The 15,012-nt window shown below is 36.8% G+C and overlaps 1 protein-coding gene across 14 annotated transcripts in view; it reads right to left on the reverse strand.

The window, feature by feature from the left end:
* Positions 1–15,012, reverse strand: part of HUWE1 (HECT, UBA and WWE domain containing E3 ubiquitin protein ligase 1) — a 206,952-nt gene that overhangs the window by 137,649 nt on the left and 54,291 nt on the right. For all 14 annotated transcript variants that reach the window (XM_057495610.1, XM_036919075.2, XM_036919079.2 and 11 more), the window contains 3 exons: positions 9,788–9,886; positions 8,855–9,061; positions 7,326–7,478 (listed from right to left, as the gene is read on the reverse strand). In XM_057495610.1, the coding sequence (XP_057351593.1) occupies positions 7,326–7,478; positions 8,855–9,061; positions 9,788–9,886 (459 nt within the window). The remainder of the gene's footprint in view (positions 1–7,325; positions 7,479–8,854; positions 9,062–9,787; positions 9,887–15,012) is intronic.

Below are 15,012 nucleotides of genomic sequence, written 5' to 3' on the forward strand. Positions count from 1 at the left end.
ACATTCTTGGGTTCTGTGAGTCTGCTGCTGTCTTGTTCCTTCACTTTTTTCTTTGTGCTTATACTCCACAGATGAGTGAAATCATTTGACACTTGTCTTTCTCCACCTGGCTTATTACACTGAGCATACATAATACCCTCTAGCTCCATCCCTGTTGTTGCAAATGGTAGGATTTGTTTTCTTCTTATGGCTGAATAATAGTCTATTGGGTATATGTATCACATCTTCTTTATCCATTTATCTACTGAAGGATACGTAGGTTGCTTCTATTTCTTGGCTATTGTAAATAGTGCTGTGATAAACATAGGGCTGCATATGTCTTTTTCAAACTGGGCTGCTGCATTCTTAGGGTAAACCCCTAGGAGTGGAATTCCTGGGTCAAATGGTATTTCTATTTTGAATTTTTTGAGGAAACTCGATACTGTTTTCCACAATGGTTGAACTAGTTTACATTCCCACCAGCAGTGTAGGAGGGTTCCCCCTTCTCCATGTCCTTGCCAACACTTGTCACTGTTTGTCTTTTGCATGTTGGCCATCCTAACTGGTGTGCGGTGATTTCTCATTATGGTTTTAATTTGCATTTCCCGGATGATTAGTGGTGTGGAGCATCTTTTCATGTGTCTGTTGGCCATCTGAATTTCTTCTATGGAGAAGTGTCTGTTCAGATCCTGTGCCCATTTTTTGATTGGATTATTTGCTTTTTGTTTGTTGAGGTGTGTGAGCTCTTTGTATATTTTGGATGTCAATCCTTTATCGGATCTGTCATTTATGAATATATTCTCCCATACTGAAGGATGTCTTCTTGTTCTACTGATGGTATACTTTGCTGGACAGAAGCTTTTTACTTTGATATAGTAACACCTGTTCATTTTTACTTTGGTTTCCCTTGCCCGGGGAGATATGTTCATGAAGAAGTTGCACATGTTTATGTCCAACGGATTTTTGCCTATAATTTTTTCTTACAGTTTTATGGTTTCATGACTTACATTCAGGTATTTGATCCATTTTGAGTCTATTTTTGTGTACGTGGTTAGACAATAATCCAGTTTCATTCTCTTACATGTAGCTGTCCAGTTTTGCCAACACGAGCTGTTGAAGAGGCTGTCATTTCCCCATTGTATATCCATAGCTCCTTTATCATATATTAATTGACCATATATGCTTGGGTTTATATCTGGACTCCCTAGTCTGTTCCACTGGTCTATGGGTCTGTTCTTGTGCCAGTACCAAATTGTCTTGATTTCTGTGGCATTCTAATAGAGCTTGAAGTCAGGGAGCGTAATTCCCCCTGCTTTATTCTTCCTTCTCTGGATTGCTTTGGCTATTCGGGGTCTTTGGTGGATCCATATGAATTTTAGAACTATTTGCTCTAGTTCATGGAAGATGTAGTAGGTATTTTCATAGTGATTGCACTGAATCTGTTGATTGCTTTAAGCAGTATGACCATTTTGACAATATTAAATCTTCCTAGCCAAGAGCATGCAATGAATTTCCATTTATTAGTGACCTCTCTAATTTCTTCTAAGAGTGTTCCATAGTTTTCAGGGTATAGGTCTTTCACTTCCTTGGTTAGGTTTATTCCTAGGTATTTTATTCTTTTTGATGCAATTGTGAATGAAATTGTTTTTCTGATTTCTCTTTCTGCTAGTTCATCATTAGTGTATAGGAATGCAACAGATTTCTGTGTATTAAGTTTGTATCCCGCAACTTTTCTGAATTCAGATTTTAGATCTAGTAGTTTTGGAATGGATTCTTTAGGGTTTTTTAATGTACAATATCATGTCATCCGCAAACAGTGACAGTTTAACTTCTTCCTTGCCAATTTGGATGCCTTTTATTTCTTTGTGTTGTCTGATTGCCGTGGCTAGCACCTCCAGAACTATGTTGAATACAAGTGGGGAGAGTGGGCATCCTTGTTTTGTTCCAGATCTTAGGTGAAAAGCTTTCAGCTTCTCACTGTTAAGTATAATGTTGGCTGTGGGTTTGTCATATATGGCCTTTATTATGTTTAGGTACTTGTCTTCTATACCCATTTTGTTTTGAGTTTTTATCATGAATGGATGTTGAATTTGGTCGAATGCTTTTTCAGCATCTATGGAGATCATGTGGTTTTTGTCCTTCTTTTTGTTGATGTAGTGGATGATGTTGATGGATTTTCGAATGTTGTACCATCCTTGCATTCCTGAGATGAATCCCACTTGATCATGATGGATGATTTTTTTAATGTATTTTTGAATTCGGTTTGGTAATATTTTGTTGAGTATTTTTGCATCTACGTTCATCAGTGATATTGGTCTGTAATTTTCTTTTCTGGTAGTATCTTTGCCTGGTTTTGGAATTAGAGTGACATTGGCCTCAGAATCAGTTTGGGAGTATTCCCTCTTCTTCTACTTTTTGGAAAACTTTAAGGAGGATGGGTATAAGGTCTTCACTAAGTGTTTGATAAAATTCAGCAGTGAAACCATGTGGTCCAGGAGTTTTGTTCTTAGGTAGTTTTTTGATTACCAATTAAATTTCTTTGCTGGTAATTGGTCTATTCAGATTTTCTGTTTCTTCCTCAGTGAGCTCTGGAAGGTTGTATTTTTCTAGAAAGTTGTCTATTTCTTCTAGGTTATCCAGTTTGTTACCATATAATTTTTCATAGTATTCTCTAATAATTCTTTCTTTTTCTGTGGTGTCTGTGGTGATTTTTCCATTCTCATTTCTGATTCTGTTTATGTGTGTAGACTCTCTTTTCTTCTTGTTTAGTCTGGCTAGGGGTTTGTCTATTTTGTTTATTTTCTCGAAGAGCCAGATCCTGCTTTCATTGATTCTATTGTTTTATTCTTCTCAATTTTATTTATTTCTGCTTTAATCTTTATTATCCCTCATTGTACTGAGTTTGGGCTTCATTTGCTCTTCCTTATCTAGTTTCATTAATTGTGAGTTTAGACTGTTCATCTTTCCTGAGGTACACCTGTACTGCAATGTATTTCCCTCTTAGCACAGCTTTCGCTGCGTCCAACAGATTTTGTGTTGTTGAATTACTGTTGTCATTCGTCTCCATATATTGCTTGATCTCCGTTTTTCTTTGGTCATTGATCCACTGGTTTTTTAGGAGCATGTTATTAAGCCTCCATGTGTTTGTGGGTTTTTTCGTTTTCTTTGTGTAATTTATTTCTAGTTTCCTAACTTTGTGATCTGAGAAACTGGTTGGTACAATTTCAATCTTTTTGAATTTACTGAGGCTCTTTTTGTGGCCTAGTATATGATCTATTCTTGAAAATGTTCCATGTGCACTTGAGAAGAATGTGTATCCTGTTGCTTTTGGATGGAGTGTTCTGTAGATGTCCGTAGGTCCATGTGTTCTAATACGTTGTTCAGTGCGTCTGTCTCTACTTATTTTCTGCCTGGTTGATCTGTCCTGTGGAGTGAGTGGTGTGCTGAGGTCTCCTGAAATGAATCCATTTCATTCTATTTACCCCTTTAATTCTGTATGTATTTGTTTCGCATATGGTGGTGATCCTGTGTTGGGTGCATAGATATTTATAATAGTTATATCCTCTTGTTGGACTGACCCCTTTATCATTATGCAATGTCCTTCTTTGTCTCATGTTGACTTTCTTTGTTTTAAAGTCTATTTTGTCTGAGACAAGTACTGCAACTCCGGCATTTTTATCCCTGTTAGTTGCATGACATATCTTTTTCCATCCCTTTACTTTCAGTCTGTGTATGTCTTTGGGTTTGAAGTGAGTCTCTTGTAGGCAGCACATAGACGGTCTTGTTTTTTAATCCATTCAGTGACTCTATGTCTTTTGACTGGTACATTTTTTTCAGAGTATTTACATTTAGGGTGGTTATTGACAGGTATGTACTTATTGCCATTGCAAGCTTTAGATTCGTGGTTACCAAAGGTTCAAGAGTAATTCCCTTACTATCTGACAGTCTAATTTAACTCACTTTGTGTGCTATTACAAACATGACCTAAAGGTTCTTCTTTTTTTTCCTCCTCCATTCTTTGTATGTTATGAGTCATATTCTGTGCTCTTTGTCTATCCCTTGGATGACATCTATTTAGCCTTAGGAATACTTCCATCTATAGGAGTCCCTCCAAAATGCACTGTAGAGGTGGTTTGTGGGAGGCAAATTCTCTCAACTTTTTATCTGAAAATTGTTTAATCCCTCCTTAAAATTTAAATGATGATCTTGCCGGGTATAGTATTCTTGGTTCAAGGCCCTTCTGCTTCATTGCATTAAATATATCATGCCACTCCCTTCTGGCCTGTAAGGTTTCTGTTGAGAAGTCTGATGATAGCCTGATGGGGTTTCCTTTGTATGTGATCTTTTTTCTCTCTCTAGCTGCTTCTAAATGTCTGTCTTTATTCTTGATCTTTGCCATTTTAATTATTATATGTCTTGGTGTTGTCTTCCTTGGGTCCCTTGTGTTGGGAGATCTGTGCACCTCCATGGCTTGAGAGACTATCTCCTTCCCCAAATTGGGGAAGTTTTCAGTAATCACCACCTCAGTGACACTTTCTATCCCTTTTTCTCTCCTCTTCTTCTCATACCCCTGTAATACGAATAATGTTCTGTTTGGATTGGTCACACAGTTCTCTCAATAAATATTCTTTCATTCTTAGAGATTCTTTTTTCTCTTTGTGCCTCAGCTTCTTCGTATTCTTCTTCTCTACTTTCTATTACATTTACTATCTCTTCTACTACATTTAATCTGCTTTTAAATCCCTCCATTTTATGTTTCATTTCATATATGGAATTTAATGATTGAATCTCCAACTTAAATTCATTCCTGAGTTCTGAAGAATATTTTTCTCTACCTCCATAAGCATGTTTATGATTTTTATTTTGAACTCTCAGGCAGATTGGTGAGTTCAGTTTCATTAGGTCCTTTTTTCTGGGGTTGTGAGATTTCAGTCTGAACCATGTTCTTTTGACATTTCATATTTCTATGTGCAGCCCACTAGTGCCCAGAAGCTCCCGTCTCTGGAGCTGCTCAGCCCCTAGAGTGAGGCTGGGGGTCGTAGGCGAGTGGGAGTGGAGCTGGTGCCTGGAGGGAGGAAAGATCTGTTTCCTGATTCATGTCTGTGATGCCTGTCTCAAGTGTCAGAGCCACTGGGCCGAGCACACAGGTGTTAAGCCTCTGTGCTTAGCGTCTATACCTGTTGTAGGCTGAGCCTCCTCATGGCTGGCCTGACACCAGCATGGTGATTGCTGGTTTGTGAACCGTTGCCAGCAGGCTAGCAGGAAGGCACAGCAGGCTGTGTGTCACAGTGGGGGACTCCTAGCTGAGTAGGCAGCCAGGGGAATGGGACACCTGAAGCTCCTCAAAGTTCCCAACAAGTTGGGTAGAGCATGCACAGACAACCTTGTCCAGCTCTCCCCTCCCAGCGCAGCAAACTCCATGCAAACCCCACTCCTTCAGCAGCCCTCTCACTGCTAGGAAGCCTCTCAAACTGCCTGGCCTTTCCTTTGCCCCAGAGCGGCCGGGTGTGGATCCCCTGCTCCACAAATGGCCACAATCTGTCTCTCAAGCACTCCACCTGAGCTCCCCAACATCCAGTGTTAGGTTTCTGCTCCCAAAGCTGACCTCCAAAGCTTGGTGTTCAGCAGTTCTAGGTTTCCACCCCCTCCCTAGCTCCATTTCTCTTCCTCCTGCTGGTGAGCTGGGGTGGGGGAAGGGCTTGGGTCCCACCAGATAAAGGCTTTTGTACATTATCGTGTGTTCGTGAGGTCTGTATGCAGTCTGGTTCAGCCTTCTTTCTTGTTTCTGTTTTAGGGTTAGTTGTAGCAATTAACTATATTTTCATACTATCTGTGGTTTTGCAAGGCATTCTCTGTCTCACCTCTCACAACACCATCTTGAATCGAGTCCCAAAGTGGCTTATTTTAAAGACATTATACTTGTTGGTACTGTGAATGAGGTCTTTTTTCTCCTCATTTTCTAACTGATTATTACTTATACATGAAAGAGCTATTTGTTTCTGTATATTGAGGATTTAAGTGGCTACCTCATTGTACTTTTATTAGTTCTAATAATTTGATACGGTCTTCCAGAAAACCAAAAACCTCAATCCGATCACCTACAAATAATAAGTTTTCTCTCTTAACATGTATCCTTCATTTCCTTCTTTCCTCTTGTTACATTGATTAGGACCTATACTACAAATTTAAGTGGCAAAAATAATAGGTGGCATTTCTACGGTACTTTTGAATTCAATGGAAATGCTTCAGTTTTCCTGTATGACTTCTGGTAAATAATTTATACATTTCAAGTTTCTTTTCCTAGCTTCCTAGGAGTTTACATCAAATTTTATTCATGTGCTCAATTTTATCAAATGCTTTTGAAGCATCTACTTCTTTTTTGACATGTCTTCTTTTTTCCTTTAAGTGTTACTTGGGGATCCAATGTTAAACTGTTTTGCAATTTTTTGAATAAACATGAGAAAATATCTACACTATGTTAAAACAGGTTGCATGCCTATACATATACTTGCAAATGTAAGTAGAAAACATGCTCTGCATGAATTACAAATGATTAATATTTACTTTATACTTTGTGTCCTAGAACTTTCACAAAATACCTGTTTTATTTACAATTCATATGAAAATGATTTTTTAGGTAATCATGCACATAAAAATAGACTGAAACTTGAGTTATATTATTTATTAGGTGACTTTTAAGCAGCATTTAAAAAGTCAACATGACAAATTTTCTTCCAAAAAAGCTTTCTAGCAATGGCTCTCTCTCTCTCTCAAACCTGAGTATGTGTTAACAACTTGCCTCTAGAACACTGGACAAAAGTTTGGTAGAGTTGAACTTTTATATGAGAGCTTTTGCCTTCTATTATAATTACTACCATCAGAAACCAATAGCTGAGCATAGCATTAAGTTTTATTTTATTCTGAAACGACTCTTAAGGTGGTTATACTAAATTTTCAGATGAGAACATTGGTATCAGAGCTAATAATAAGCAGGGCCAGAACTCATATCCAGAACTTACATCGCACCATACTTCCCTCCCAAGGAGAATCTGATTCTGACCTTTCCTTCCAGAAAACAAGTTGCCATTTTTGAAAAATAAGAATCTAGGTTTGTGAGCAGATTCATGAAATCACTCAAAATTACTTCATAAAAATTGAGAACACTTCCTAAGTTTTTTTTTTTTTGGAACTTAATAGCTAAGTGGGCTCCCAGAGTTCTACTCAATTATGCCAGTAATGTTAACTTAGGAACTCATATCTATTTTGACAACTGCAAGAAACACCTGTGGAAAAGGAACTATATAGTCCAATTTTTATGCCCGTCCTACTCTTCACCCATGACTTACCTCTGCCAAATGTTGCAGCCGGGTAAGTAGTGGGGTTCTTTTGTCAGATCCAAGGCGTGTGATATAGTTTGATCTTTTGCTAAATACATACAGAAGGTTAAGGACTGCCAGGACCACTTGCATATCAGAAGAAGCCAATAAAGTTGTTAAATGCTGAAGGGGACAAAAAAGGGCAAATTCATAGTATTAGGCACACTAGGCCCTGAAAACTTAAGATGCCAATGTAGTAATAGATTTGTCAACACTTACAAAGTTATCAAGAAACTTAACAATACAAGTAACATTTACAAATATCTGAGCACCAACAACATGCCAAGAAGCTTATAATCTGGCAGCAAGCCAAAAAGTCCAATGAAAGTAAACAATTATGAACTGCAGTTCAAACTGCACACGTGACCCACAGGAAGAAAAAGATTACAAGACACAAATGTATTTTAATATATGGTGGAACTCAAGAACACTGTCTCCAGTGAGACTAGAAATATCATGAAAGATAATTTTATGCTCCTTCTGTATCCTTTGTGACAAATATAAAATTAGATTAATTAAAATAGTGTGCTTCATGTAGAAGGAAGAGATACCAACAACAGCTGGTGGCATTTATGACTGTTACGGTACAGTGTAGGTAAGAGTAACCTGAGAGTGGCTATTTTGGTTTTTCTAATATAATCAAAATTGACCAATGTATTGAAGTATTTGGTCAGTGTTAAAATCAGTATGCAATTTAGCTGGCAATGAACCCAGGTACTTCTGGTTGCTTTATCCCAAAGGCCATGGGCTTCCTTCTGTAGCTAATCTTATTTAATTTTCAACAGACTGTTTATATATGCCCACTTAAAACTCTAGGTGTTTATCTATGCCCTACTTAAAATTTTAGTTCAGTTTTCATATCTTTTCCTAAGCCACTTTCTTTCTACTTGTTTGTTCTGATTCTGATGCTGTTTCTTTACTGAAGACTTGGGAAAATTAACACATAACAACAGGGCACTTAATCAATAGTCATAAAAAGTCTAAAGTTAGGCTAAAGGAAAAGAGTTCTTCTTACAGCGAATTTTTACCAGTTCAAAAACTCACTGATTCCTATGCCCACTTTACTCTTTAAGAACACACAACATGCTATTAATATACATTTTACGGAGGGGAAAAGAGACTGAAAAGTAGCACATTAAAACTTAGAAGAGCAGTAAGTAATTTGTCAAAAAGGTGTGGGTTGGCTCTAATAATCTGAGACAAAGATCAATTCCTACAAATTCCCAAGAATATTTAAATACATGTATTATTACATTCTCATTAATTTCTTGTATCTTGAAATTCAGGGTCAAATTGACAGAAAAGAATCTTCCCATCAACCCTGTGAAGGTTATCTATGTCCAAGAAACATCCTATCATTGTCTATGACATAGAAAACCCCAGAGTTCCATAATCAAAAGGAAAGAAACAATTATCAGAGAGAAATAAAATAGCAATTTCCTTATTTCTGGACACAAACAATACTAGTAACAGAACACACAGGCTTGGAACTCTCCTACCTCTATGGAACTGTACAGATGCCGGGAAAAACTGTACTCAATAAGCAAGGCTGTGAAGTTCAACACAGCCAAGAGAAGCATTTTCAGTTGTTCTCTTTCTGGCCTGTCACACACAAGCATCCATGACATATGCTCCACTGTTTGTCCAGCATCTGCCAGAATTCCATCGAAGCGGTCCAAAAGATCCACCCAGTGATATAACTCGCACTGGGGAGGGGAAGAGAAAGAAGAACATATTAAGAATAAGTTAAAAGTACTTACTATGTGGGTGCTTTGTAGCTGAGCTTTGCTACAATGGACTGCTGAGCATAACATCTAGACAAATTCACTTCCCACCTTTGCTTCTCTTCAATTCCCCACCAGTACAGAAACCCATAAGAAAGATGATACTCAGGCACACGGACCTGAATTCATTGATATATTCATCAAAGTATGTATGTGCTAACACGAGGTAACACCACAAACCCCACAAAACCAGTAGAAACCATAAAAGAAAATTTCAGAGGGAAAATTCTGGCTACAACCTAGTCTACAAGCACAAGGACTCTCCCTGCCAGAAACCATTTTTATCAGAAGTGTTCGTTTTTAGTTATCTAAACAAAACTGTTTTAAACTAAAAGAAAAAATCCTAAGACTATCTTAAAGTCATATTGCCAAACTAAAGGAATTTTTGGCTGAGATTCTTTACCATCACCTATGTAAATGTCCCTCATCCTCAGGTAGCAAAATTTTCCTTTAATGTTTCTTCCAGATTTTTAAACAACCATTCACAGGCTAAAAGCTACTGGTCTAGAGCTGCACTAAAGATATACTAGAAGCTTATTAATTGTTGAATGAGGTCATCATATTGTGGTTTCTTTTTCTGTATCAGAACATGCAAAATGATGTACTTGTTTAGCGAGCCCTGTCTTTTGGGAGCATGGGTTCACATACCTTTCCAATGTTCCATGTTTTGATCTGCTGTAGTTCCAAGAGGAGTTGCTCATCATTACAAACTTTCAGTTTGTCTATTAAGGCTCTGCAGTCTGCAGGCTGAAAGAAACAAACAGCATTCACAAAGGTTATTTTGGAATTTGAGGGAGACACAAAGAAGAGTAGTGGGAAAAGGAATCCTTAAGCCAACACACTCAGCAATTTAACTGTTGACAGAATATACTCCTTAAGAAAAGTGGAAATCTGCCAGATGATCACTTGGAATTAAAATGGAAATCTTACAATGAAACAATCCATCTATGCATTTTTTAACCTGGATATGCATGCAGATAGACAAACTACCTGGAAAGGGAGACAACAGAAATAAAGGAAATAAGCTAAACATAAATAAAAACAAAATGAAGGACTCTTTGTCATGGTCTGAAAGTTAACCAGGATGCCTGATGAGGAATACTGAATCAGAGAACACTGAAAAGCCCTAGTGAATTCACAGTTAAAGGTGAAGATTACATTATTGGCTATATTTTTCTGCAACATTAAACCCTCCAACTGTAGGAAGGCAAAGAGCTTGTGAACTTTGTAAAACTCTGTAAAACTGTATAGTATTCATGGGAATGGGCCTGGATTTGGAACTAAACAAATCTGGGTTCAATTTTTAGCTTCATGTTTACTGTCCCATCATTAGCAAGTCCAACCTCTCAGTCACAGTTTTCTTACCAGGAAAGAACTTAATAATACCTTGGAAATGTGAGGCTCAAAAGTTTGCCACATAAAGTACTTATCTCATGTTAACCGAAGTTTAAATATTGACAGGAAATTATAACAAAGAGCATGGATGGGCTTTGGAATTAGGTAGTTGGCAAGCTACCTCTTCGAATCTTAGTATCCTCTTCTGCAAAATGGAACTAAGAAAACCTATGTATCTAGTATTATTGTTTTGAGATTGACAGTAGGGGTATTTTCAACACCTAAAACAGAACATGGAGCAATAGGGGCTTAAATGGTAAATAGTTTTCTATAAGCTAGGTCCCAAACCTTTTCTCCCTCTAAAGTAAGCATTAAGAGCTACCTCAAATTTTTGTGGCAGTTAAATACATGTGAAATCCACGGCATAAAATCCTTTCATGAACTAGGCCTGCACCTTTTCCTCCACTCTCTTAAGTCATACAGGTTGAGGGAGAGATGGTGAAGCAGCAGAAACAGTTAACATAGAAAGGAGTCTGAACTACCTGCTCATGCAGTTCACTTATGCCTTCTGGACCTACTCAGGCCTGGAATGAAAAGTACTTCAGTTTCTAATGGAATGCAATTATGCAGATCCAATTTCATGATTCTGTGTTAGATAACCCAGTTCATGATGAACATTTGGGTCCTATAATCAGCTGGTATCATAACCAGGCATTCAAGTCCTTATTAAGGTCCGTAGCAAGCCAGAAGCTCCTTTTCTGAATGTTAGAATAGTTGTTGGCAGTGGAAAGCAAGGCCCAAATTCTAAGATTCTTAGCTGCAATTCTCTTCTTGTGGCTTGCCAGAGGCATCACATGGCATCTTTGGCTGACACCTAAGATAGACACCTGGATCTACTAGGTCATAATGTCCATGTAGTAACACTGCTTGCAGCAGAGCCCTTTAAAGAATCTTTTCTATTTTCTAGACCCAGACCTCACTACCAATTATTTAGTAAATGGATCAAAGCTACATGTTCAAATGTGATATATTTTGACTCCAATATCCAAAGAGGCACCCAATACATTGTTTCTCTTTCTTCATGGTGTGTAGTACAAGATGCAGCAACTTGTCTCTCCCTTTGGAAGGGAAATCTAGCCATTTCCCAAACCCCTGGACCCCTATAAACTTTCCTGATGTGGCAGGCCCTCAAACTTCAAAGGGCACTTTCTGGCAGACATATATCTAAGGTACCTAAGGTGCTTGTGTTTTCTGCTCACGAGACAGTTAGCATAATGAAATCAATTAAATGTTATCAGCACCATGTTCTGTTTTATCAGGAATATCAAGGTCCTTCTGGATCCTGCAATTTGCAGAATGCACCAGGGACAAAAGTATATCTTTGCTGTCTTGTTCCTGCTACATAAATGCAAACTGAGTGTAATTTTCCTGATGGTACTGCAAAGGAAAGCAGTTCAATGGATGCATATATTGATTTGTTCCAATAAAGATATCAAATCCAGGTAAAATATCCTTTGCACAGCTGCCGATACACAAAGTGATTAATAAATGCCTTTCTTGTGCAGCCACTATGTAAAACAGTATGGAGGCTCCTCAAAAAATTAAAAATAGAGCCACAGTATGACCTAGCAATCTCACTTCTGGGTATTGATCTGAAGAAAATGAAAACACTAATTAAAAGAACATACACATGTTCACTGCAGCATTATTTACAATAGCCAAGTTATGGAAACAACCACCTAATGTCCACTGATGGATGAATGGATAAAGGTGTGGTATACACATATACAATGGAATACTACTTTTCAGTCATAAAAAAGAATGGAATCTTGCCACTTTTGACTACACGGACAAACCTTGAAGGCATGATGCTAAGTGAAATAAGTCAGATAAAGACAAGTACCACATGATCTTACTTATGTATGGAATTAAAAAACAAAAACAAAGTAAAACCAAGCTCACAGATACAAAGAATGGACGGTTGAAAGGCAAAATGGGTGAAGGGGGTCAAAAGGTTTAATAAATAAATAAATGAGTCTTTCTTAAAAATAATACCCAGTATTGACCACAGTACAGGAAATTAGGTATGCTGTTTGAGGAAAATACACATCTTCAAGCCTTGAAAATGTACACAGTCGAATGCTCAGTGGAAGCCAAGAGGAGAATGGGTATGTAACAGTAGAAAACAAAATACGTGTCTCAAGATGAGGCCCCTAAGACTTGCGAAAGAAACAAAAAATACTGATAGCTTCCAGTATTGGCCAAGTGTAGGAGGAGTATGGTATAAGATTTTCATAGGTAGTCTGGCAATATTTATCTTAATTCTCATACTTTCACTCAGCACTTTCATCATGGGGAATTTATTTCACATAAATAGTTGTGTAGAACTACAAAGGCATTTGTATAAGAATGTTCAACTATACTTGGTGACAAATAGTGATTTTACAGCATCTTACTATGTTGATGGACAGTGACTGTGAACGGGGATGTGGGGGGGACTTGGTGAAGGGGGGAGCCTAGTAAACACAATGTCCTTCATGTAATTGTAGATTAAAGATACCAAAATAAAAGAAAAAAATTAAAAAAAAAAGAATGTTCAACTACAAAAACACATAACCCACTTGAAAAATGGGCAGAGAACCTGATCAGACATTCTCCAAAGACATATAATTGACAGATACATGAAAAGATGTTCAACATCAATAATCATCACAGAAATGCAAATCAAAACTACAATGAGATTATCACCTCACACCAGTCAGAATGGCTAGTATCAAAAAGACAAGAAATTTAAGTGTTGGTGAACATGTGGTAAAAAGGAAACTGTTGGTGGGAATGTAAACTGGTGCAGATACTATGAAAAACAGTATGGAGGTTCCTCAAAATATTAATAGAACTACCATACGATCCAGTAATTCCATTTCTGGGTATTTACCTGAAGAACACAAAACACTAGTTCAAAAAGATGTATGCACCACTATATTTACTGAAGCTTTATTTATGATAGCCAAGATATGGAAGCAACATAAGTGTCCAATAGATGCATAGATAAAGAAGATGTGGTATATAACTTCAATGGAGTATCACTCAGCCATAAAAAATGAAACCTTTCCATTTGCAACAACATGGATGGACCTAGAGGGTATTATACTAAATGAAATACAACAACAAAAAGACATATACCATATGGTTTCATATATATGTAGATTCTAAACAAACCAACAAAACAGAAACAGACTCATAAATACAGAGAACAAACTGATGGTTGCCAGAGGGGAAGCAGGGAGAAGGATGGGTGAAAGATGAAGGGGCTTAAGAGATACAAAATTTCAATTATAAAATAAGTAAGTCACAGGGATTAAAAATACAGCATAGAGAACACAGTAAACAATATTGTAATTGTGACAGATGGTAACTACACTTACTGGGGTAAGCATATCATAATGCACATAAATGCTGAATCACTATGTTGTACAACTCAAACTAATATATTATTGTAGTCAACTATACTTTAATTAAAAACATTTTTTAAAAATGTACATAGTTAATGATCTAAAACTCCCACTTCCAGGAGTTTATCCTAAGTAATTTGCTAGCAGCTACCAAATGTTAAAAGCCAGGAATTTGTATATAGGTATGACTCTAAGGACAAATACCTAACAATCCACTAGGTTAAAAATAAATTTGCATTTCTCTGATTATTTATGAGGTTGAATTACTCTGGAAGTTTACTGACTATTCTTTTCTGAAATGGCCCATGTCCATTTTGTCATTGGGGTATCCATCTCTTCTACTGATTTAGCTACTAAAATATATTAACTACATCTTGTTACAAATGTTTTTTTCAGAGCTTGTCATGTGCCTTTTTTTACTTTGAATATAATACTTTACATTTCCATTTTTTTTCCTTTGCTTCAGAGCTTGGAAGGACTATTCCACCTAAGATTAGGTAAATATTTACCTCTATGTTCTATTTCTCCTATAATTTATTTCTTTAAAAAATATTTGACTTTTAACTTATCTAGAATTTCTTTCAATATATAACAGTCCTCCAACACTCACAAGTCAAACAATTGTCCTGGCACAGTTTTGTGACTAATAATGCCCTTCCCTGTCAATTTATAATTCCTATAATTATCTTAAGTTCTTATGTGTATGTAGGCTAGGATCCTTTCCTAGGTCCTTTATTCTCTTATACTAATGCCACTGTTTTAATTTGCATAGTTTCTTAAGGGAGGTTTTCTTTCTACTCTTCAGTTTCCAAAAAAAATTTTAGTACATAATTGTCAAAAATTATAAATGCCAAAACACACCAAAAACAAAATCAAAAGGAAATCAAAGTATCTGCAACAGATAAAAAAAAAATACTCAATATTTATGGCAGTAAAAAACAATCTGACATTCCAATGTCAAACACAAAATGAATAGCAAGAGCAGACAACTGATATAAGGCCAATGAATTTGAAAATACATATAACTGAAGCATGTAAATTAGAATAGTAAAATATTTTTCCCCATTTATTAACAAAAATTTAAAA

This window comes from Manis pentadactyla, chromosome X (assembly GCF_030020395.1).
Source record: "Manis pentadactyla isolate mManPen7 chromosome X, mManPen7.hap1, whole genome shotgun sequence".
Taxonomy (NCBI): Eukaryota; Metazoa; Chordata; class Mammalia; order Pholidota; family Manidae; genus Manis; species Manis pentadactyla.